This window comes from Hyla sarda, chromosome 9 (assembly GCF_029499605.1).
Source record: "Hyla sarda isolate aHylSar1 chromosome 9, aHylSar1.hap1, whole genome shotgun sequence".
NCBI lineage: Eukaryota > Metazoa > Chordata > Amphibia > Anura > Hylidae > Hyla > Hyla sarda.
Genome location: NC_079197.1, coordinates 4,799,928 through 4,825,059, shown reverse-complemented (window position 1 = coordinate 4,825,059; position 25,132 = coordinate 4,799,928). Strand labels below are relative to the sequence as shown.

General features: G+C 42.9%; 1 protein-coding gene and 1 long non-coding RNA gene across 6 annotated transcripts in view; one reads left to right on the top strand and one right to left on the bottom strand.

The window, feature by feature from the left end:
- Positions 1 to 25,132, bottom strand: part of LOC130290579 (uncharacterized) — a 102,458-nt gene that overhangs the window by 54,548 nt on the left and 22,778 nt on the right. For 3 of the 5 annotated variants that reach the window (XR_008847635.1, XR_008847634.1, XR_008847638.1), the window contains exon 1: positions 1,012 to 1,145. The exons of 1 other annotated variant lie outside the window; for it this stretch is intronic. This is a non-coding gene — a long non-coding RNA (uncharacterized LOC130290579). Of the gene's footprint in view, positions 1 to 1,011; positions 1,196 to 25,132 lie in introns of those variants that run through there. One more of the 5 variants, XR_008847636.1, reaches the window with a different exon arrangement.
- Positions 1,185 to 24,173, top strand: LOC130290574 (transcription termination factor 1-like). Its single transcript, XM_056538401.1, has 13 exons — positions 1,185 to 1,317; positions 3,012 to 3,254; positions 3,599 to 5,519; positions 7,036 to 7,223; positions 8,925 to 9,110; positions 11,359 to 11,437; positions 11,518 to 11,648; positions 15,438 to 15,645; positions 19,581 to 19,670; positions 21,067 to 21,132; positions 22,262 to 22,344; positions 23,532 to 23,605; positions 23,693 to 24,173. The coding sequence occupies exons 2-13, from the start codon at positions 3,023 to 3,025 to the stop codon at positions 23,753 to 23,755; spliced, it is 3,321 nt and encodes a 1,106-aa protein (XP_056394376.1). The 5' UTR covers positions 1,185 to 1,317; positions 3,012 to 3,022; the 3' UTR covers positions 23,756 to 24,173.

The following is a 25,132-nucleotide window of genomic DNA, read 5'->3' as shown; positions in this document are numbered from 1 at the left end:
GTATTGTGTACTCAGACATCACAGCTGCACCTAGATGTCTTTGAGTAGACTGAGGCGACTCGCAGGCCCCTGTGTGACTGCTTGGAGCGGCGGATTGCTTCTGCGAGCAGGGGGGGGGGGGGAGGGGGGGAATAGTTGGAGGCACACTAAGGGTCGGGTCACCGGCAGATCTGCAGCATAAAATACGCTGCGGATCTGTGTCATGTGACCCTACCCTAAAAGTGATATTCTCATAGTAAAAGGAAAATGGTCACCCGTTCACCCACACTAAACCCAATACACCGAGTTATAGTGCAGGGGTCTCTGACTCTTATAACCACCTTCAGTCCGGTGCCAGGTCCCTCTGAAGTTTGGCTGAATTGTGCGCTGGAGGCGGGCCCGCTGGCTGGATTTGAACAGTCATAGTCGCTGGTCACGAGCGCATGTGCCAATGAGCGCTAACATGACCAGTGCCCATGAATATTAGAATCCAAAAAGCGGGCTCGCCTCCAGCACGCAGATAGAAGCCAATCTTCAGAGGGACCGGGAGCCGGACTTCAGGTATGTCTGAGTGAGGGAACCTGCATCGGTCTCCTGCACTTTAACTGGGTGTATTGGGTTTAGTGCGGGTGAACGGGATGACCATTTTCCTTTAACAGGTATCCAAAACTTGTGAATCGTTGGGGGTTGCTGATCCCACGAAACAGAGGACAATAATCCTGTGACTGGTAGGGCAACACGCATGCGCTCCATTCATTCTCGATGGTAGTGTTTTTCCCGAACAGTGTGCCTCCAGCTATTGCCAAACTACAACTCTGGGCATGCTGGGAGTTGTAGTTTTGCAACAGCTGGAGGCACACTGGTTGAGAAACATTGCTTCATTGTGCCTCAGTAATGTTTAGGAAACCCCATAGAGAATGAATGGAGTGAAGGCCACGCATGCGCAGTGGCACAACATTCTATCCTCTGGATCAGCGGACCACAACAGACATTTATCACTAATCTGGTTTATAATTAATAGTCTTAGCACACCCCCACAATACACCCCAGTCCGTATAACCAGCCTCCTTAACAGAGACCCTCTTTCCCGCTGTTGCTAAGGCCTCCATAAAGAAAGCGTGAAGTACTGCTCACACCACGTGACCCCGCCTCTCACTCGTTCTTCCTCCTTCCCGCCCTTTCTCAACAGAGCGGTCACGTGACCACACGGTCTCCCTCACACACTGACTAGCAGGTTCTGACCCCGTCGCCGAGGTAACGGCGCCGGACACTGTGACCTGGGGGGTGACGTCACTTCCGCCTGCCGGCTGTAAACACACGTGGAAGGACAGGGATCCGGTAAGTCGCTGCGTTTTGAACGGGAAATTGGGTTTCTATGGATTTGCAGGAGGTGGGTCTGCTGATATTGGGAGGGGTTGGAGCGCTCCAACCTGTTATAAAACTACAACTCCCATCATACCCTGTCTTGTCACTACTGTGCCCAGTTTAGACAATACTCTCAGCTAAACACATGAATGCTTGTTACATTGTATCAGTGTGGAGCTCGCAGAGTATTGTCTACCAGCCAGGGTGTCTCCAGCTGTTGCAAAACTACAACTCCCAGCATGTCTGGACTGCCAACTAGTCTGCCTCTAGATGTTGCAAAATCACAACTCCCAGCATGCCCAGACAGCCAACCAGTGTTCTCCAGCTGTTGCAAAACTAAAACTCCCAGCATGCCCAACAGCCAACCAGTGTTCTCCAGCTGTTGCAAAACTAAAACTCCCAGCATGCCCAACAGCCAACTAGTGTGCCTCCAGATGATTCAAAACTACTACTCCCACTGTGCCTGACAGCCAACTAGTGTGCCTCCAGATTATTCAAAACTACGACTCCCATCATGCCCGACTGCCAACTAGTGTGCCTCCAGCTGGTTCAAAACTACGACTCCCATCATGCCCGACTGCCAACTAGTGTGCCTCCAGCTGGTTCAAAACTACGACTCCCATCATGCCCGACAGCCAAGTAGTGTGCCTCCAGCTATTGCAAATCTACAACTTCAAGTATGTCTAGACAGCCGTAGGCGGGGAGTTGTAGCTTTGCAACAACTGTATTCTCCCTAGTTGTAAAACTCTGGTGATCAGAGCTTCTCCGCCACAGTACTGTGTGTGCAGTAAGGTTTGGAAACGAGCTACGGGCACCGATGTGACTCCCCCAAAGCTTACTGCACACACAGGGCGGGGAAGCCCTGTGTGTTTGTTCATAGCACAGTACACAACGTATTTACCGCTGCCCAGTGTATTTGTCTCAGTATAAATTACACGGCATGTATGTCCCTACCTTTTTAATAGGGATTCTGTCAGCTGCAATTCACATACCAAAATTCTGCCATTATTCGTGCAGGAAGTAGATTTAGAAACAGGGCTTGGCTTCCAGCTAACTGTCAATCAAACAAAGATGGGAGGTGGAGCAGGGAGGTGTTCCAGTCCTCAGCAATTCAGGGGTCTAGGAATGCCTCTTTGACACATTGCACAGGAAAATAAAAGCATTTTTCTATTTTCTAAATCTCAGACATATATATGACAGACACCAGATGCCTCTTTGGTCTAACAGTGTCAGCAGTCTGAGTGTGAATGGCAGCCGACAGATTCCCTTTAATAGGGTATTGTGAACTTAAATGTGCAACAAATATTCCAGTGTTTCTCAACCAGGGTGCCTCCAGGTGTTGCAAAACTACAACTCCCAGCATGCCTGGACAGCCAAAGGCTGTCCAGGCATGCTGGGAGTTGTTGTTTTGCAACATCTGGAAGCACCCTGGTTTGGAAACACTGACATATTCAATGGATAGATGACAATTGTTATATCACTTGAGGGCGGCCATGGATTCCCTCCAGTATCGTGGCCAATGCAAGGAGAAGTGTGAGGCTCCACTCCATACAAAGTCAATGGGTGTGACGGAAACAGGAGAAACTGCTAAATAGCCGGCTATTCAAGGTCTTATTTTTCATATCTATTTTTCAGAGGTGCCATGTTGTATTTCTCTTTATTTTTAGAACATTACACAATGTCCATAAGCCCTGTGCAAAAACATAAACACTGGGATGGGGCTTCTAAACCGAACACTTCCAGGCAGGGTGATATCGAGGATACAGTAAAAAAGAAGAAAAAGAAGTTGATTAATCCCGACGTCATGTACATGGGCAGTGGAGAAGGGATGCCAAAGAGAAAGAAGCGTAAGGTGAACAGTGAGAACCAGGAGGTGGAAGGTGACCCCATAATTCCTAATAAAAAGTCAGGTGAGTATCAAATCCACCCCAAGAATGAAAATAGCAGATCCACATAGCACCCCATAGGGTGAAATCTGATAGTGTTGTGGGGTGAGGATGTAAAGAATACACTTGCCTAGTTCGGTTGTGAAAACTAGTCCATAAAGGTTATTGGCACTAATAAAGTCCTCTCAGACTGCTCAACTGCATAAGGCATAGGACTTGGGCTGAGGACCCATGTTGCTTCTGAGTTGTCACCCAGGTCTCCCCCTGATAGAACGCTTATATATTTAATAGGAAGATGCGCTGCAGTTCTTCCTCTGTAGCTTTAAGCAGTTTTGCCACAGAATTGATGCTCATTTTCTTTCTATCAGATGGCTACATTGAAAAAGCGATCGATCAAGAAACTTACAAAAAGAAGAAAAAAAGAAAATATGAATCTCACCAGGATGATGCCTCATCCTCGTCTATTGTCCTTCATCAGGAGTGTAATAAAAAAATCAAAAAAGCTCATAAAGCCAAAAACTCTGAGAGACTCCACAGAGATGAACTTTTCACTGAAAAATCTCCATGTAGGGAAAATACTGATCAAGAAGGTGAATCAAAGGAAAAGAAAAGGAAGAAAACAAAGAAAGATAGCAGGGAACGTCTACTAGACAATAGTTTAGTGAAGGATTTGTCAGCTGTCCAAACCCACCATACAAAGAAGAAGAGGAAAAAGCGGAAAGATGGTGGAGATCTCCAGAGTGATGGTTTCACTGAGGAAGTGGATGAAAGTGTGGACCAGTCAGAAAGGGCTGTCAAGAAGAAGAAAAAGGAAAGAAAGGAAGAGTCTCCCCAGGAGGCAGATGGCATTGAAGCAAATGATTCCTCCTATATACCAATGAATAATAATAAGAAAAAGTGGAAAAGTGGTGGAGATCCCCAGGATGATGGCTTTGCTGAGAAATTTCCCTCTCACAGAAAGTCTCCAGATGGTTCTGATGCTCCAGAAAAAGTGAATGAATGTTTGGACCAGGTAGAAAAACCCATTAAGAAGAAGAAAAAAAGAAAGGATGAGCTTCACCAGGAGGTCAAAGACATCACAGTAGATGATGGGGCCCCCTCTATTGTCCTTTATCAGGAGCAAAATGAAAAGATTAAAAAATCTCATAAAGTCAAAGACACCAAGGGATGTAATACAGATGAAGGATCACCAGAAGAAGTGTATAGGGAACATGCTGATCTAACAGATAAGCAAAGCCTGAAGAAGAAGAAGTGGAAAGGTGGTAAAGAGACCTCAGAACAAGTGGATCAGTCAGAAACATATGTCAAGAAGAAGAAAAAGAAAAGAAAGGAAGAACCTCACCAGGAGACAGATGACATCGATGATGGGGCCCCCTCTATTGTCTATCAGGAGAAAAAGAAAACAATCAAAAAATCTCACAAAGCCAAAGACCACAAGAGACGTCATGGAGATGAAGGATTACCAGAAAAAGCCTTGTATAGGGAACCTGCTGTTCTAACAGATAAGCAAAGTCTAAAGAAAAAGAAGAAAGATCGTCTTTTAGAAAATAGTTTAGCAGAGGAATTGTCGATTTCTGAGACCCAACATGCCAAGAAGAAGAAGAAAAAGCAAAAGATTAGTGGAGATCTCCAGGATGATGGATTTACTGAGAAATTTCCCTCTTGCAGAAAGTCTCCCGATGGTTCTGATGTTCCAGAACAAGTGGATGAATGTTTGGACCAGGTAAAAAAAAACATCAAGAAGAAGAAAAGAAAGCATGAACCTCACCAGGAGGCCAAGGACATCGCAGTAGAGGATGTGTCCTCCTCCATTGGCCTCCATGAAGATGAACCTTCATATAGTGAACCTAATTATACAGAAGATATGCCAAGTCAGACAAAAAAGAAGAAATCTAAGAAAGTTCTAGAAGATGGTTCAGTGGAGGAATTGTTAAATCACGACGCCAAACGTACCAACAAGAAGAGAGAGCTGAAGGGCGGTAGAGATGAAAGCCATAGACAACATGGTTTTACTGAGACCACAGAACAAGTAGTAGAGACTGTAGATCAGACTGAAGTGCACGTGAAGAAGGTGAAAAACAAGAAACACTTGGACAGGAGTGAGGAGACATCTGATATCTCAGCAGAAGAGACTAAGCCAGAGGGGGGTCAGTCATTGCAGAGCCGGGTGGTGGAAAGTGATGGAAATGTGATAGACAGAGAACAAACCCCAACCAGTGGACAGAGCCGACCTCAGACCTGTGCGTCTACAGACACTGACCAGAACCCGGCGACACAAAATAACAAAAGGTAAGTGACTTTAGACAAAGCTTTTCCTAAAATGATATACACAATATGGACACATGTATTGTATTCCATTGCCCCAGGCATATAAAATCCAGCCCCTATAGATGCAGTCTGCATTTACACACGTGACCAAAAGAGGCATTCTATAGAGCGCCCCGATTCCAGCTTAGTACTGTAATAAGAGCCACTGCATTAACTTCCCTCCTGGATTTTCCCCTATCAGCTATCAGAGATATTTTGAAAAGTGGAAGTGTTTAGAAACTGCAGCGACTCCGTTATAAAGTGGTGACCTCGTAAAGTTAAAGGAGATATATCAAAGTGGGAAAAACTCATCCCCTATCCACAAGACCCCCAGGTGTCCGACCGTGGACCCTCCGTGATCTCCTGTATGGGACCCCGGCTCTCCATGGAGCGGTGTGTTACGACCCCTGCCCGAAGCGGGGACCGACATGCTCCCTCAATATATTTTTATGGGAGAACAGTTTGGCTATCTTCGGCTCTCACATCAGATATATGGAGGGGGCCACGACTCTGGCATGATGCACCGCTCCCAGAAAGAGCCGAGGTCCCAGTGGTCGGACCCCCCGCAATCTAAAACTTATCCCGTATCCTGCAGATAGGAGGATACGTTTTTCGCTATGAGACTTCTTTAATGAGGACCTGTGCCCACTGGGAGCTTCATGGCCGAGCAGCTGAACGCCAGCCTTACATCACTAAGCACGATGTCAAGCATTATATTGAGGGGTGTGAATTCACCACCACAGGACTCCAGAACAGAGGAAACGTGTTCTGTGGAGTGACGGATCACGCCTCTGTCTGGGTTTGTCAAATGCCAAAAAAAAGAGTTACCTGTCTGGCTGAATTGTGCCAGCTGTAAGGTTTGGTGCAGGAAGAATAATGCTATAAGGGTGTTTTTCAGGGGATGGCCTTGGTCCCTTAGTTCTAATGAAGGGAAATCTTAATGCTTCAAAACATGGTGGACAATTGTCCCTTCAGGGTTTGTGGGAACAGTTTGGGTTCACCGCTTTTCTGTTTCACCATGACTTCAACCCAGAGCACATAGCGAGGTCAGTAAAGGCAGAATGAAAGGTCAGGAATGGAAGAACATGACTGGTCGCACAGATCCCGTTCCTCAACCCCAACAAACACCTCTGGTGTAAATTAGAATGTCGATTGTGAGCCGGGTCCTCTCCTCCAACATCGGGGTTTTGCCTCACAAATGCTCTTTTGGATCAATGGGCAAAAATTCCCACAAACAGCTTTATAATCTTATAGAAAGTCTTTGAGGAGTGGAAGGTGTTATACCTGCAAAGAGGAATTATTCCTCAGAATTTGTGCTGAACTTGAGATATTATACAGCAGCCAGTCAGAGCAAGCAGCGCTGCAGTGTAAAGCATAGGGAGGCATAGAGCAGCCACTGCAAATATTTGTTAGGACAAAAGGAGGAAGTAATAGTTTCTGCTCTTTTCTTAAAAAGAAAAAAATTACAAACTAAAATTTACTGCTAAAATTTTCACAGGCCAGCTACTTCAGGAAAATGCACAAAAGAGCGTGTTAAAGGAAAACAACAATCAAATAAGCCTTTTATTCGGAAACAAGACTGGGAACTGATTAAAGAATATTTCCCCCAGGTAAAGGAAGAGGACATACAAATGAAATTTATACTTTCCCAGGAGCTGGAGAGAATTAGAATTGCAAAACAGAAAGGTGGGTGAGATTCTTGGTTTTGATAAATTTGCACATCCAGGTGAGAGCTAGAATATCACAATATCACACCTATGATATCAGCCGCTCCTCTTATAATGCTCCAGTACTGATATAATCTCTATATATTACATCATATGTGACTGATATCAGCCGCTCCTCTTATAACGCTCCAGTACTGATATAATCTCTATATATTACATCATATGTGATATCATCCGCTCCTCTTATAACGCTCCAGTACTGATATAACCTCTATATATTACATCATATGTGATATCAGCCGCTCCTCTTATAACGCTCCAGTACTGATATAACCTCTATATATTACATCATATGTGACTGATATCAGCCGCTCCTCTTATAACGCTCCAGTACTGATATAATCTCTATATATTACATCATATGTGATATCAGACGCTCCTCTTATAACGCTCCAGTACTGATATAATCTCTATATATTACATCATATGTGATATCAGACGCTCCTCTTATAACGCTCCAGTACTGATATAACCTCTATATATTACATCATATGTGATATCAGCCACTCCTCTTATAACGCTCCAGTACTGATATAATCTCTATATATTACATCATATGTGATATCAGCCACTCCTCTTATAACGCTCCAGTACTGATATAACCTCTATATATTACATCATATGTGATATCAGCCACTCCTCTTATAACGCTCCAGTACTGATATAACCTCTATATATTACATCATATGTGATGATATCAGCCGCTCCTCTTATAACGCTCCAGTACTGATATAATCTCTATATATTACATCATATGTGACTGATATCATCCGCTCCTCTTATAACGCTCCAGTACTGATATAACCTCTATATATTACATCATATGTGATATCAGCCACTCCTCTTATAACGCTCCAGTACTGATATAACCTCTATATATTACATCATATGTGATGATATCAGCCGCTCCTCTTATAACGCTCCAGTACTGATATAACCTCTATATATTACATCATATGTGATGATATCAGCCGCTCCTCTTATAACGCTCCAGTACTGATATAATCTCTATATATTACATCATATGTGATGATATCAGCCGCTCCTCATATAACGCTCCAGTACTGATATAACCTCTATATATTACATCATATGTGATATCATCCGCTCCTCTTATAACGCTCCAGTACTGATATAACCTCTATATATTACATCATATGTGATATCAGCCGCTCCTCTTATAACGCTCCAGTACTGATATAACCTCTATATATTACATCATATGTGATGATATCAGCCGCTCCTCTTATAACGCTCCAGTACTGATATAACCTCTATATATTACATCATATGTGATGATATCAGCCGCTCCTCTTATAACGCTCCAGTACTGATATAATCTCTATATATTACATCATATGTGATGATATCAGCCGCTCCTCTTATAACGCTCCAGTACTGATATAATCTCTATATATTACATCATATGTGATGATATCAGCTGCTCCTCTTATAACGCTCCAGTACTGATATAACCTCTATATATTACATCATATGTGATGATATCAGCCGCTCCTCTTATAACGCTCCAGTACTGATATAACCTCTATATATTACATCATATGTGATGATATCAGCCGCTCCTCTTATAACGCTCCATACATACATAATGACCCCTGACCTTTTGTGCCATTTTAGTGTCTCTTTGTGGTGCTTTCAGGAATATTGTTTCGCAGCGGCCAGTTTACCATCGAAGAAGATGAACAGATCAAGAAGAATGTAGAGAAGTTCATGGCAGAGGTTGGGATAGATTCGCCGGTGATGCTTTTTCATCCCTACTACTTCCCCGAGCATTTAAAGACAATCAACTCATTAAGAAAAAAATTTCGGTTTTCACAAAGAATCGGTAAAGTGAGATCGTAGTTTATAAAGTCTTCAAAAATAAACCATCTGAAAATGTATGTAATATAAATGTATGTGGGGGTGGTGAATATAACTACTATAATACTGCCTCCTATATACAAGAATATAACTACTATAATACTGCTCCTATATACAAGAATATAACTACTATAATACTGCCTTCTATATACAAGAATATAACTACTATAATACTGCTCCTATATACAAGAATATACCTACTATAATACTGCTCCTATATACAAGAATATAACTACTATAATACTGCCTCCTATATACAAGAATATAACTACTATAATACTGCCTCCTATATACAAGAATATAACTACTATAATACTGCTCCTATATACAAGAATATAACTACTATAATACTGCTCCTATATACAAGAATATAACTACTATAATACTGCTCCTATATACAAGTATATAACTACTATAATACTGCTCCTATATACAGGAATATAACTACTATAATACTGCCTCCTATATACAAGAATATAACTACTATAATACTGCTCCTATATACAAGAATATAACTACTATAATACTGCTCCTATATACAAGAATATAACTACTATAATACTGCTCCTATATACAAGAATATAACTACTATAATACTGCTCCTATATACAAGAATATAACTACTATAATACTGCTCCTATATACAAGAATATAACTACTATAATACTGCTCCTATATACAAGAATATAACTACTATAATACTGCTCCTATATACAAGAATATAACTACTATAATACTGCTCCTATATACAAGAATATAACTACTATAATACTCCTCCTATATACAAGAATATAACTACTATAATACTGCCTCCTATATACAAGAATATAACTACTATAATACTGCTCCTATATACAAGAATATAACTACTATAATACTGCTCCTATATACAAGAATATAACTACTATAATACTGCTCCTATATACAAGAATATAACTACTGTAATACTTCCCCTATATACAAGAATATAACTACTGTAATACTGCTCCTATATACAAGAATATAACTACTATAATACTGCTCCTATATACAAGAATATAACTACTATAATACTGCTCCTATATACATGAATATAACTACTATAATACTGCTCCTATATACAAGAATATCACTACTATAATACTGCCCCCTATATACCAGAATATAACTACTATAATACTGCTCCTATATACAAGAATATAACAACTACAATACTGCTCCTATATACAAGAATATATCTACTATAATACTGCTCCTATATAAAAGAATATCACTACTATAATACTGCTCCTATATACAAGAATATAACTACTATAATACTGCCCCCTATATACAAGAATATAACTACTATAATACTGCTCCTATATACAAGAATATAACTACTACAATACTGCTCCTATATACAAGAATATAACTACTATAATACTGCTCCTATATACAAGAATATAACTACTATAATACTGCTCCTATATACAAGAATATAACTACTATAATACTGCCTCCTATATACAAGAATATAACTACTATAATACTGCCTCCTATATACAGGAATATAACTACTATAATACTGCCCCTATATACAAGAATATAACTACTATAATACTGCCTTCTATATACAAGAATATAACTACTATAATACTGCCTCCTATATACAAGAATATATCTACTATAATACTGCTCCTATATACAAGAATATAACTACTATAATACTGCCCCCTATATACAAGAATATAACTACTATAATACTGCTCCTATATACAAGAATATAACTACTACAATACTGCTCCTATATACAAGAATATATCTACTATAATACTGCTCCTATATACAAGAATATAACTACTATAATACTGCCCCTATATACAAGAATATAACTACTATAATACTGCCTTCTATATACAAGAATATAACTACTATAATACTGCTCCTATATACAAGAATATAACTACTATAATACTGCTCCTATATACAAGAATATAACTACTATAATACTGCTCCTATATACAAGAATATATCTACTATAATACTGTCTCCTATATATACAAGAATATAACTATTATAATACTGCCTCCTATATACAAGAATATAACTATAATACTGCCTCCTATATACAAGAATATAACTACTATAATACTGCCTCCTATATACAAGAATATATCTACTATAATACTGCTCCTATATACAAGAATATATCTACTACAATTCTTCTGTCATTTGTTTTGCATGTCGTACAGCTGATGGGTTGTATCGCTCATGTGACCAAGCCGTTGTGCGAGGATCATTGTTATATCGCTTTGCTACAAGCTCAGGACGGTAAGCTCCACCATTCGTCATAATTTATGATCTTCTTTCGTTTTCCTCATTAGATTTGACCCATTTGTCCTGTTCTTTAGGTTCTCAGCACAGGAGGTAAAAGAGCTAAAGAAGTATCATGAGGAACATGGGGACGATTATATCGCCATCTCAAAGTTAATGAGCCGCACTGTAATGTCCGCCCAGAGGAAGGTCGTTGACCTGAGTAAAGGTGAGAGGTGTTATACACTGGTGTGAAGGTCAGAGGACGTCTTGTCACCTCTCCAGACACCAGCAGTAGTGTCCTGATGGATCTCATTCTGTCTGCAGTTCCCAGCTAAATTTACTGTGTGTCTGTACACTGTCTTCTCGTACTGATCACTGTGTGTACGCTGTCTTCTCGTACTGATCACTGTGTGTACACTGTCTTCTCGTACTGATCACTGTGTGTACACTGTCTTCTCATACTGATCACTGTGTGTACACTGTCTTCTCATACTGATCACTGTGTGTACGCTGTATTCTCATACTGATCACTGTGTGTACGCTGTCTTCTCATACTGATCACTGTGTGTACGCTGTCTTCTCATACTGATCACTGTGTGTACGCTGTCTTCTCATACTGATCACTGTGTGTACGCTGTCTTCTTATACTGATCACTGTGTGTACACTGTCTTCTTATACTGATCACCGTGTGTACACTGTCTTCTCATACTGATCACCGTGTGTACGCTGTCTTCTCGTACTGATCACTGTGTATACGCTGTCTTCTCGTACTGATCACTGTGTGTACGCTGTCTTCTCGTACTGATCACTGTGTACGCTGTCTTCTCGTACTGATCACTGTGTGTACGCTGTCTTCTCGTACTGATCACTGTGTGTACACTGTCTTCTCGTACTGATCACTGTGTGTACACTGTCTTCTGGTACTGATCACTGTGTGTACACTGTCTTCTCATACTGATCACTGTCTGTACGCTGTCTTCTCGTACTGATCACTGTGTGTACGCTGTCTTCTCATACTGATCACTGTCTTCTCGTACTGATCACTGTGTGTACGCTGTCTTCTCATACTGATCACTGTCTTCTCATACTGATCACTGTGTGTACGCTGTCTTCTCATACTGATCACTGTGTGTACGCTGTCTTCTCGTACTGATCACTGTGTGTACACTGTCTTCTCATACTGATCACTGTGTGTACACTGTCTTCTCATACTGATCACTGTGTGTACACTGTCTTCTCATACTGATCACTGTGTGTACGCTGTCTTCTCATACTGATCACTGTCTTCTCGTACTGATCACTGTGTGTACGCTGTCTTCTCATACTGATCACTTTCTTCTCATACTGATCACTGTGTGTACGCTGTCTTCTCATACTGATCACTGTGTGTACGCTGTCTTCTCATACTGATCACTGTGTGTACGCTGTCTTCTCATACTGATCACTGTGTGTACGCTGTCTTCTCATACTGATCACTGTGTGTACGCTGTCTTCTTATACTGATCACTGTGTGTACACTGTCTTCTTATACTGATCACCGTGTGTACACTGTCTGTACACTGTCTTCTCATACTGATCACTGTGTGTACACTGTCTTCTCATACTGATCACTGTGTGTACATTGTCTTCTCATACTGATCACTGTGTGTACACTGTCTTCTCATACTGATCACTGTGTGTACACTGTCTTCTCGTACTGATCACTGTGTGTACACTGTCTTCTCGTACTGATCACTGTGTGTACACTGTCTTCTCATACTGATCACTGTGTGTACGCTGTCTTCTCATACTGATCACTGTGTGTACACTGTCTTCTCATACTGATCACTGTGTGTACGCTGTGTTCTCGTACTGATCACGATGTGTACGCTGTCTCGTACTGATCACTGTGTGTACGCTGTCTTCTCGTACTGATCATTGTGTGTACGCTGATCACTGTGTGTACGCTGTCTTCTCGTACTGATCACTGTGTATAAGCTGTCTTCTCGTACTGATCACTGTGTGTACGCTGTCTTCTCGTACTGATCACTGTGTACGCTGTCTTCTCGTACTGATCACTGTGTGTACGCTGTCTTCTCGTACTGATCACTGTGTGTACACTGTCTTCTCGTACTGATCACTGTGTACACTGTCTTCTCGTACTGATCACTGTGTGTACACTGTCTTCTCATACTGATCACTGTCTGTACGCTGTCTTCTCGTACTGATCACTGTGTGTACGCTGTCTTCTCATACTGATCACTGTCTTCTCGTACTGATCACTGTGTGTACGCTGTCTTCTCATACTGATCACTGTCTTCTCATACTGATCACTGTGTGTACGCTGTCTTCTCATACTGATCACTGTGTGTACGCTGTCTTCTCGTTTTGATCACTGTGTGTACGCTGTCTTCTCGTTTTGATCACTGTGTGTACACTGTCTTCTCATACTGATCACTGTGTGTACACTGTCTTCTCATACTGATCACTGTGTGTACACTGTCTTCTCATACTGATCACTGTGTGTACGCTGTCTTCTCATACTGATCACTGTCTTCTCGTACTGATCACTGTGTGTACGCTGTCTTCTCATACTGATCACTGTCTTCTCGTACTGATCACTGTGTGTACGCTGTCTTCTCATACTGATCACTGTCTTCTCATACTGATCACTGTGTGTACGCTGTCTTCTCATACTGATCACTGTGTGTACGCTGTCTTCTCGTTTTGATCACTGTGTGTACGCTGTCTTCTCGTTTTGATCACTGTGTGTACACTGTCTTCTCATACTGATCACTGTGTGTACACTGTCTTCTCATACTGATCACTGTGTGTACACTGTCTTCTCATACTGATCACTGTGTGTACGCTGTCTTCTCATACTGATCACTGTCTTCTCGTACTGATCACTGTGTGTACGCTGTCTTCTCATACTGATCACTGTCTTCTCATACTGATCACTGTGTGTACACTGTCTTCTCATACTGATCACTGTGTGTACGCTGTCTTCTCATACTGATCACTGTCTTCTCGTACTGATCACTGTGTGTACGCTGTCTTCTCGTACTGATCACTGTGTGTACGCTGTCTTCTCGTACTGATCACTGTGTGTATGCTGTCTTCTCGTACTGATCACTGTGTGTATGCTGTCTTCTCGTACTGATCACTGTGTGTATGCTGTCTTCTCGTACTGATCACTGTGTGTACGCTGTCTTCTCATACTGATCACTGTGTGTACGCTGTCTTCTCGTACTGATCACTGTGTGTACGCTGTCTTCTCGTACTGATCACTGTGTGTACGCTGTCTTCTCGTACTGATCACTGTGTGTATGCTGTCTTCTCGTACTGATCACTGTGTGTATGCTGTCTTCTCGTACTGATCACTGTGTGTATGCTGTCTTCTCGTACTGATCACTGTGTGTATACTGTCTTCTCGTACTGATCACTGTGTGTACACTGTCTTCTCGTACTGATCACTGTGTGTACACTGTCTTCTCGTACTGATCACTGTGTGTACGCTGTCTTCTCGTACTGATCACTGTGTGTACGCTGTCTTCTCGTACTGATCACTGTGTGTACGCTGTCTTCTCGTACTGATCACTGTGTGTACGCTGTCTTCTCGTACTGATCACTGTGTGTACACTGTCTTCTCATACTGATCACTGTGTGTACACTGTCTTCTCATACTGATCACTGTGTGTACGCTGTCTTCTCGTACTGATCACTGTGTGTACACTGTCTTCTCATACTGATCACTGTGTGTACACTGGCAGAGCAGCCCCAATGCCACCCGAACCAGTCCCTGGGCCAGGCCTCCCCACAGACACTGTTGCAGCATTAATGGAGCACAGCACCAGTGTAAAAACTCACTTACCATGTGCTCCACCCAGTCAATGACTTTGAGACTGCCAGAAAGAATACGTCCCTTTGCAGTTTCCTGCCAATTTATATAGGTCTGAGGGGGAGGGGCAGAGTGCTGACCAAATAAAAACAAATGTAAGTCTCATGCTGATAACTATAAAATCTGTTCTTTAGAAGTAAATCGCGGACCTTGGAGTGTAGACGAAACAAATCTCCTGATCTCAGCTGTGAAGGAATTTGTTCTGGATTCTCTTCAGAAAGAGAATAATAGCAATGAAGAGCCGGTGACCGTACCCAAAAGAAAGCTGTACAAAGGTATAAAATGGTTCCAGATAGAGAAAAAGGTTGTGACGAGGAACTGGACGCATTGTAAAGCACGTTGGTAATTATATACTTTTTTTAATGTTATGCTTTAGTTGTCCTATGGTAGGGGATAAGATGTTTTTCACTGGACCCCCTCTAGACATCTTATCCCCTATCCAAAGCATAAGATAAGATGTCTGATCATGGGGGGGGGGGGGGGGAGTCCAGCCGCCACCCCAACGTTCTGAACATAATGTTCAGATCTCTGGCTTCGGGTGGTTATGGTAGTGATGTTATGCCACGCCTCCTCCATTCATGTCTATGGGAGAGGGCATGTCATCCCATCTCGGGCTTTGGGCGGCCGTGGTTGTGATGTTACTCCACGTCCTCTCCATTCATGTCTTTGGGAAGTGGCTTGATGTCCCATCTCCGCTTTCGGGAAGCTGGGGACGCGATGTTGTGCTACGCCCCCCTCCATTCATGTCTATGGGAGGGAGCATGACGACCGATCATGCCCCCTCCCATAGACATGAATAGAGGGGGCGTGGTGCTTACCTCTCCTTCTGTCCTCTTCATGGCTCTGCTATTGTTAGAGCCTGTCTGTAGCAGGCTTTATCAATAGAACGCAGAGCTCGCAAATATATGCAGTTCAGGGGGACCGCATTAAGTCATATGAGGAATCTAACAATTTCTTAATTTCTTGTAAAAGTACACCCAAGGGGACGAATAAAGTGTGTTAAAAAAAAAAAAAAAAAAATGTGTGTGTGTGTGTGTGTGTATGTATATATATATATATATATATATATATATATATATATATTATAAGTATGTAAATATAATAAAAAACATTTTTTTTTAACTATTAAAAGATAACAACATGTATTTATCCCATATGGTGAAGTAAACGTAGAAATTTCTCAGTTGCTCTTCATTGGGGACACCTATACTGATGGGTATATGCTCTTGCCACTAGGAGGCGCTGACACTAGAAGAAAAAGTCGTCAGGATATACCCGCCCACTGGAAGTGAGGTAATCAGTTTTAGCTAGTGTCAGCAGAAGGCTAGACTCAGGTGTGGGAGATCTCCAGACCTGGTGTTTTTTCCCTTAGTTTTATTCCTAGTTTCAGTCTGAAGTTTAGTTTCTCTCTCCTTTTTGTTGTTTTTTCTAGCGTGGGGCGACTGGAACATGGCGCTGCCTGATCTCCCACCTGCGAGCTAGGGGCACGGTGCATTGCTGGATGGGCCATTAAAGGGGTACTCCGGCAAAGGATAGGGGATAAGATGACTGATCGCGGGGGTCCCGCCGCTGGGGACCCCCGTGATCTTACACGCCGCACCCCGTTAGAATCAGTCCCCGGAGCATGTTCGCTCCGGGTCTGATTAGTGGCGATCATGGGGGCTGGAGCATTGTGATGTCACGGCTCCGCTCCCGTGTGACATCATGCTCCGCCCCCTCAATGCAAGCCTATGGGAAGGGTGCGGCATGGAAGATCCTTTGGATAGGGGATAAGATGTCTAAGCGCCGGATTACCCCTTTAACCCCTCCTCGCCAACAACCAGCGCCCGTCGGTGTACCCTGGGTCCGAGTCCCCCATTTGCCCCTGTTTGCATCCTGAGCTGGCTTAAGGCAGGTGGCCCTAGCTGTTCGAAGTCTTCGCGGGCGAGTATGTGGCGGCTAAGGTGAGTATATAAAACCCCAACCCCCTCGGCGAACAAGCATATTATGTCCCTATTTCTGGGGCTGGTTCTGGGATCCGGGCAGTGAGGGGTTAACCCTCGCTCTTTTATTCATGCAGCTTCGGCTGCATCTCCTAACTGGTGGGGGGTTACCAGGGAGCTGCGCCATCCTTTTCCTGGCAGGACCTTTTCACTTCCACTTCTGCAGTCCCACCGGCTGGAGCCGTCTCCTCCTCACCTCTGCGCTGGGCCTGCGCTCCAGGGTGTTCAGCCGGCAGGAGTTCAGGGGGATCATGGTGGCCGTAGCTCCACCCTTCTTCTTCCCCTGACTCAATGCCCAAGCCAGGAGGTCAGGCAGCTCCTCCCCTCCAGCTTGCGCGCTGCTGGGGGCCGTCCCCTCACACTGTGACGCCTAGCTCCGTCCTTCTTCCCTGCTGCGGTGGTTGGCATCGCTCCGATAAAGACAGGTCTGCAATTGTCCCCTGCCTGGGAGCTGTACGATGGCTCCCAGGAGCTTCTATAGCACGCTGGTATGAGCCGTCGCTGCGCTAGGGGCTTTTTGTCTGCCTGCATATGGGACATATGTACTGCGGGCAGCCCTTTGCAGGGCCCCCTGCGCCCCATGCTCCCTTCCAGCCTTAGTCCTGGATGCTGTGGCGTGCCTTCCTTTCAGGTGAGTCCTTGGTGATGGTTGAGGTCTCGGGCATGTGTGGTGATCCGGCCCGGGCTCCTCCTCGATCCCTTTTGGTGGTGCGATCATTCTGTACTACACTTCTTCACTTATTCATGTTTACACAGGGAAGTTTGTCGTCCGGAGAGTTTTCGCAGACGTCTGTTTTCCTTACTCTTCACATATTAGTCTTCCAGGTGGTGACTCAGGAACCTCCAATTCCCAGTGTTCTGGGATTTTTCTTTTCGGGGTATTCCGTTTGATTAACGGGTTCATCTTCCGGGTGAATCAGACATCTCTAGTTTCCATATCGGTCTCTCCGGTACCCATGATGCCCCCTATTCAGGGAGATACGCTCCTTTCTTCCTTCGGGGTTCATGTCCTCCCGAGTTAGAGGGCATTCAGGTCATCCGGTTTACACCAGTCCGGCTGCTGTCACCTTCCGGGTACTTATGGTGGGCCCCTGGGACAGGGGTTTTTGGGTCTGCAGCTGTTCAGGTCTTTGTCCTCATGCACCAGACCTTTCTTGTCTCTCTATGTGGCTCGTGGACGGGGGATCTTCCGGGAGCACAATTTCTGGGCCTGGTTTGTCTCTGGATTGGGGGCTCATCCGCAGGCCTTGTGGACATGTGAGTTCGGTCTCAGGACTGATTCCTTTTCTCTGGTGGTTGTTTTTCCCACCCTAGGGGACTGCTTTGGTACATCCCATGAGTATAGGTGTCCCCCAATGAAGAGCGACCGAGAAAAGGAGATTTTTTTTTTGTACTCGCCGTAAAATCTCTTTCTTGTAGCCTTCATTGGGGGACATCGCACCCACCCATTTCTTCACCTTTTGTCCGCATGATCCTATCCGGGTATATCCTGCCAGGGAGGAGCCGACTTTTTTTCCTAGTGCCAGCGCCTCCTAGTGGCAAGAGCATATACCCATCAGTATAGGTGTCCCCCAATGAAGGCTACGAGAAAGAGATTTTACGGTGAGTACAAAAAAATCTCCTTTTTCCAAACCCCAGAATAGCAATTGCAGATTTACATCCTAGAAATGCAGAAAAAAGTGATCAAAAGGGTCTGATCAATAAATGGTAATAGTAAAAAACTACAGATCAGGGCACAAAATATACATTCTCATTCAACCATGTATACTGAAAAATAGCTGTTATAGTGGGAAAAAAAATCTAAAAAGTTTAACTAAAATCTATAGGGCCTCATAACAAAGTGTTATGGACTCCCACCATCAAATGACAGAAACAATAGCAATAATCGAAAGTGTATGGATAATAGAGCCATTTATCGGAGAACCCATATAGCAGTATCTATATTTATACTTAAAGTGAACTATAGACCTGTCATTCATTCCTCCATGCCCTATTCCAGTGGTATCAAACTGTGGCCCTCCAGATGTTACAAAACTACAACCCTCAGCATGCCCAGACAGCCAATGGCTGTCCGGCCATGCTGGGAGTTGTAGTTTTGTAACAGCTGGAGGGACACAGTTTGAGACCACTGCCCTATTCTATTCTTTAGAGGCATTGACTATATTCTAAAACCCCCAAAATTCCACATTTATTTGTAGCATACACCCATATTCCTATTGTCTCGTAGGCTCACTTGTCAGGTCTTCCTATGTTTTCATTCACCTTTATGAGAAACAATAAAAAATTTCTTTCCAGGTCCAATGTTATATCAACAAGAATGAACAATGGGCTTCATCCTAGCAAAGGGGATCAAGGAAGACTAACAAGCATGAAAATGATCCAGTGGTAGGTTGTACTGCCCAGTGACATGATCTCCTTGTTCTGTAACAAGTTAGTCTGGATGTAGAACATTAATCCAGTTAGAGCATGTGTAAGCAAAGAAATGCAGGAGTTAGGCTGGGTCCACACTACGTTTTGTCCCATACGGGAGCGCATACGGCAGGGGGGAGCTAAAAGCTCGCGCTCCCGTATGTGACCGTATGCGCTCCCGTATGCCATTCATTTCAATGAGCCGACCGGAGTGAAACGTTCGGTCCGGTCGGCTCATTTTTGCGCCGTATGCGCTTTTACAACCGGACCTAAAACTGTGGTCAACCACGGTTTTAGGTCCGGTTGTAAAAGCGCATACGGCGCAAAAATGAGCCGACCGGACCGAACGTTTCACTCCGGTCGGCTCATTGAAATGAATGGCATACGGTCACATACGGGAGCGCGAGCTTTTAGCTCCCCCCTGCCGTATGCGCTCCCGTATGGGACAAAACGTAGTGTGGACCCAGCCTTACCTGTGTGAGAACTAAATGACGGCATATCGCAACATGTATAAAGGATAATATAAAATCTGTATTTATAATATCCTATATACAAGAATATAACTACTAAAATACTGTCCCTATATACAAGAATATAACTACTAAAATACTGCTCCTATATACAAGAATATAACTACTATAATACTGCTCCTATATACAAGAATATAACTACTATAATACTGCCCCTATATGCAAGAATATATCTACTATAATACTGCCCCTATATACAATAATATAACTACTATAATACTGCCTCTATATACAAGAATATAACTCCTATAATACTGCCTCCTATATACAAGAATATAACTACTATAATACTGCCCCTATATACAAGAATATAACTCCTATAATACTGCCTCCTATATACAAGAATATAACTACTATAATACTGCCCCTATATACAAGAATATAACTCCTATAATACTGCCCCTATATACAAGAATATAACTCCTATAATACTGCCTCCTATATACAAGAATATAACTACTATAATACTGCCTCCTATATACAAGAATATAACTACTATAATACTGCTCCTATATACAAGAATATAACTACTATAATACTGCCTCCCATATACAAGAATATAACTACTATAATACTGCCTCCTATATACAAGAATATAACTACTATAATACGCCTCCTATATACAAGAATATAACTACTATAATACTGCTCCTATATACAAGAATATAACTACTATAATACTGCTCCTATATACAAGAATATAACTACTATAATACTGCTCCTATATACAAGAATAGAACTACTATAATACTGCTCCTATATACAAGAATATAACTACTATAATATATATGTTTGTTCATGATTATTACACGTTCTCTTCACATGTTATATCTGATTCACAGGATGCGTGATGCCAACGTGAAGGATTATGGCGATGTGAAGTGGGACAATTTGTGCGATGACATTGGGTAAACATAAGTGTGCTCTAGCAATGTTGGGGTTTTTGTTTTAGGTATAATGTAGTTTACGGTAATAAGGGGAAGGTACGGTACTTTAGGGCTTTATACCCCTTGAAAACACGGCCAACTTTTCTCGTAAGAGCCATTACTCATTTTACAGTAACATGGGCTAAAAAAAAAAAAAAAAAAAACTGAACAAAATGCCATTTTATTTGGGGTGGGGGGGGGGGGGAGTTGGGACGGTGGGTTGTTGTACACCAATTTGTGTGCAGTAAAATTATCTGTATTCCTCAGATCGGTACAATTACAACAATACCCAAATTGTATTGTTTCCGTCATATTTTTTCCCCTTTGTGGCATGTGCTATTACAAACCCTCTCCAGAAATTCGGCATTTGGTATTTTTTTCCCCATAACATTTTATTTTTAAGCCATTCCCGGGGGAGTGAGTTCAAAAATGTTTCCATTTCTAATTTAAAAAAAAAGTATTTAAAATTTTTTTATAATTTTATACATGTCACTAGACAGGTAAATACATAAAAAGTGATCAGAAAGTCCCATCTAAACAAAAATGGCACTGATATATAAACTACAGATAACGGCGCAAAAAATGAGCTCTCATACATCCCTGTATGCAGAAAAATAAAAAAGTTATAGTGGTCAGAATAGGACAATTTTAAACATGCAAATTTTTGTACAAAAAGTTATCATTTTTAAAAGATGTAAAACAAATAAAACCCACATACATTGGATATCATATTAATCAAGTGGGTCTACAGAATAAAGATAAGGTAATTTATTTCAATTTTGCCCCACAAATAGTTTGTTTTTGGTTTTGCCATAGATTTTGTGGTGAAATTATTGATTTTTATTACAAAGTGAAATTGGTGGAGCAAAAAAAAAAACAAGCCCTCATAGGGGTCTGTAGGTGGAAAACTGAAAGGGTTACAATTTTAAGAAGGTGAGGAGAAAAAAAACTAAAGTTCTAAAATGAGAAAACCCACAGTCCCTTAAGGGGTTAAAGTCAATGGTAAGAGCAGCCTGGCAGTATTAGTCTGATTTTTTAGAAAATAAATTTAGGTGTAGAATCTCCTAATAAATGATGCGTTCTCCTAACCATTAACTCTTTGATCTTTCAGAAATGTGACGTCCTTTTGCGCCCAGTTACATTTTGTGAGTCTAAAGCAGTCTGTCCAGGGCTGGAAGGATAAGCGTTTGTACGGTAAGTTATAGGTAGAGTTTTGTGAACTTTTGAGGGATGTATTGGCGTATTCTGGTAGCCTGACAACCGGTCAGACTCCTTCTAGCTGAGACCATGTGTTACTGGTCAAGTTTACATGTAGCTGCACAAAACAATTGTCGCTCCATCCAGCGAACGCACCTACACGTCTTGGGTGATGGTGGAATAAAAGCATATTCATTTGAATGTGGGAAGTGCCATCTTCTTTCTTAATTCTGCGTCTGGTGTAATTTGGATCTTACTTGCTGTGACTGAGATCTTGGGTCATAGTTGGAGACCTGGTGACTTCCTTTTTAAAGGGGATACCCCAAAGTTCAATTCTGTGTCCTGTCCACAAAAAAAGGACAACCAGCTGACAGGTGGGGGTACAACAGCTGGGACCCCCACCGTTCATGAAAATGGAGGTCCATTGTTCTCAAGGGCATGAAACGGCAGTGCCCATCCTCAGAGATCTCTCCCTTCCTCCTCTGTAGACATTCCAGACATTCACGGGTCCATTAAATGGAGCTGTGGCCATGAATGTTTCTGGGTACAGTAGACATTTTATTCCCAATCCTCTTGGAAAAACCTCTTCAAAGGGGTACTCTGCCCCAAGACATCTTATCGCCTAAGCAATGGCCGATCTCCAGGTCAGCGCCGCAACGTTCTGAACAAGGAAGCTTAGAGCGTTTGTGTTCGTGACGCCACGCCTCCTCCATTCATGTCTATGGGAGGACAGCTATGTACACAGCCATGACGCCCCCTCTATTCAGGTCTATGGGAGGACAGCTATGTACACAGCTGCCACGACCCCTCTATTCATGTGGCAGCTGTGGTCGCCCGTCATCTGGCACGGAGCAGAGTTCACTCCATGCTTCGGATGCCTGGGGCACCTCACCGGGTCGCTGTTGGGACCTCAAGCGATCAGACATCTTGTCCCCTGTCCATAGGGGATACTTTGGATAGGTGATAAGATGTCTAGGGGTGGAGTACCCCTTTAAGCCTTGGCTAAGTAAGCAGACACATGTATGTCTTTATGGGGGCAGAAACCAGCACTGTTGGACTGTAGTATGTTATAGTGGGTGCCCCCGAGGCTGTCCGGCCGGTTCTCTCAAACATATAGATTACATTTAGTTTTTTGGGGGTTTGTTTGTTTTTTGCACCTAATTTGTCATGTTTTTCCCATATAGAAATAGTGGATTACTTGTACGATGTGACTATGCCACGGCTGGAATACCAGTTGTCTTCTGCAGCACTCGAAGAGGTTGGTAGTAATGCCAAGTCTCCTATAGCAAAGTGTTTGTGTCCGTGCTTGTGATTCTGACACTTGGTTTTATTTCCACTTTCACAGCCAGAGAAGAAAGAGGAGTTTTTAATCAGCGAAATGTTTCGGGAATATTCAGACTATGATTAAATGTAGAATCTTCTGGATGGTGGTAGCGGATTGCCAATGTCGAGGGGGTCCTGAAGACAACCTGTTTTTAGCAGCTCATGGTTCATACCACACTGACAAAAACATTATGCTAATGACCCTGTACGGTAACCGGAGTAAACCTAAAAAGAACAAGGTCCAAAAATATTGATTTTTAATCACATCATATCAGGGAAAAAATGTTAAGCGATCAAAAAACCCATCAAAACAAGAATGGTACCGATAAAAAAAATTACAGCTTCACTTCTTATAAAACTAGAGCAATATTAGAAAAACTACCGTATTTTTCGCCATATAAGACGCGCCCAATTTTAAAGGATGAAAATCTAGAAAAAAAAGATTCTGAACCAAATACAATGTGAAGTATAGGACAGTGATCTTCAACCTGCAGACCTCCAGATGTTGCAAAACTACAACTCCCAGCATGCCCGGACAGCCGTTGGCTGTCCGGGCATGCCAGGAGTTGTAGTTTTGCAACATCTGGAGGTCCGCAGGTTAAAGACCACTGGTATAGAAGGTAATACTCACGTGTCCCTGCCGCTCCGGACCCGTCACCGCTGCCCTGGATGTCGCCCTCCATCGCTGCCGCCGCGTCCCCGGGGTGTCCCCGTCGCTACGGAACGTCTCTGCTGCCCGGTATCCTCGCCCTCTGTCGGCGCCATCACGTTGCTACGCACGCCACTCTTATTGAATGACGGGACGGCGTGCGCGACAACGTGATGACGACGAAGGAGAGCGCCGGCCATGCAGGGGATCCCGGCACGGAGCAGACACCGAGGAGGCAGGTAAGGTCCCTCCCGGTGTCCTGTAAGCTGTTCGGGACGCCACGATTTCACCGCCGCGGTCCCGAACAGCCCAACTGAGCAGCCGGGTTAGTGTCACTTTCGCTTCAGACGCGGCGGTCAGCTTTGATCGCCGTGTCTGAAGGGTTAATACAGGGCATCGGTGATGTCCTGTATTAGCCGCGGGTCCCGGCCATTGATGGCCGCAGGGACCGCTGCGATAGGACAGGGTTTTAATGTGTATTTGCCATAGAAGACACACCAACTTTTCCCCCCCAGTTTTGGGGAAGAAAAAGTGCGTCTTATACGGCAAAAAAAACGGTATATATAATCGCATTGACCTACAGAATAAAGAGAAAATGTAATTTTAACCATAAAGTGTAAAAACCAAACCCCCAAAAGTTGCTAAATTGCGGCTTTTCTCTTCAGTTTTCTCCCACAAATAGAGGACCTGAGCTCTGTCGTATAATTAAAGGGTTGTATAATAATGAATCTCCTCTCCATTTATATAAACCTATATACACAAGAATGACCCGATTTAGACCAATAGCAAACTATTGCCATAGTAGTAAGAAAT

What these genes read in the sequence shown, in the direction of transcription:
- LOC130290574 (XM_056538401.1), top strand. Translation starts at nt 3,023, where the DNA reads ATGTCCATAAGCCCTGTGCAAAAACATAAACACTGGGATGGGGCTTCT. An exon ending in AGCATGAAAATGATCCAGTG is followed by an intron (nt 19,671 to 21,066) that starts GTAGGTTGTACT and finishes TCTGATTCACAG; the next exon opens with GATGCGTGATGCCAACGTGA. An exon ending in GAAGGATAAGCGTTTGTACG is followed by an intron (nt 22,345 to 23,531) that starts GTAAGTTATAGG and finishes TTTCCCATATAG; the next exon opens with AAATAGTGGATTACTTGTAC.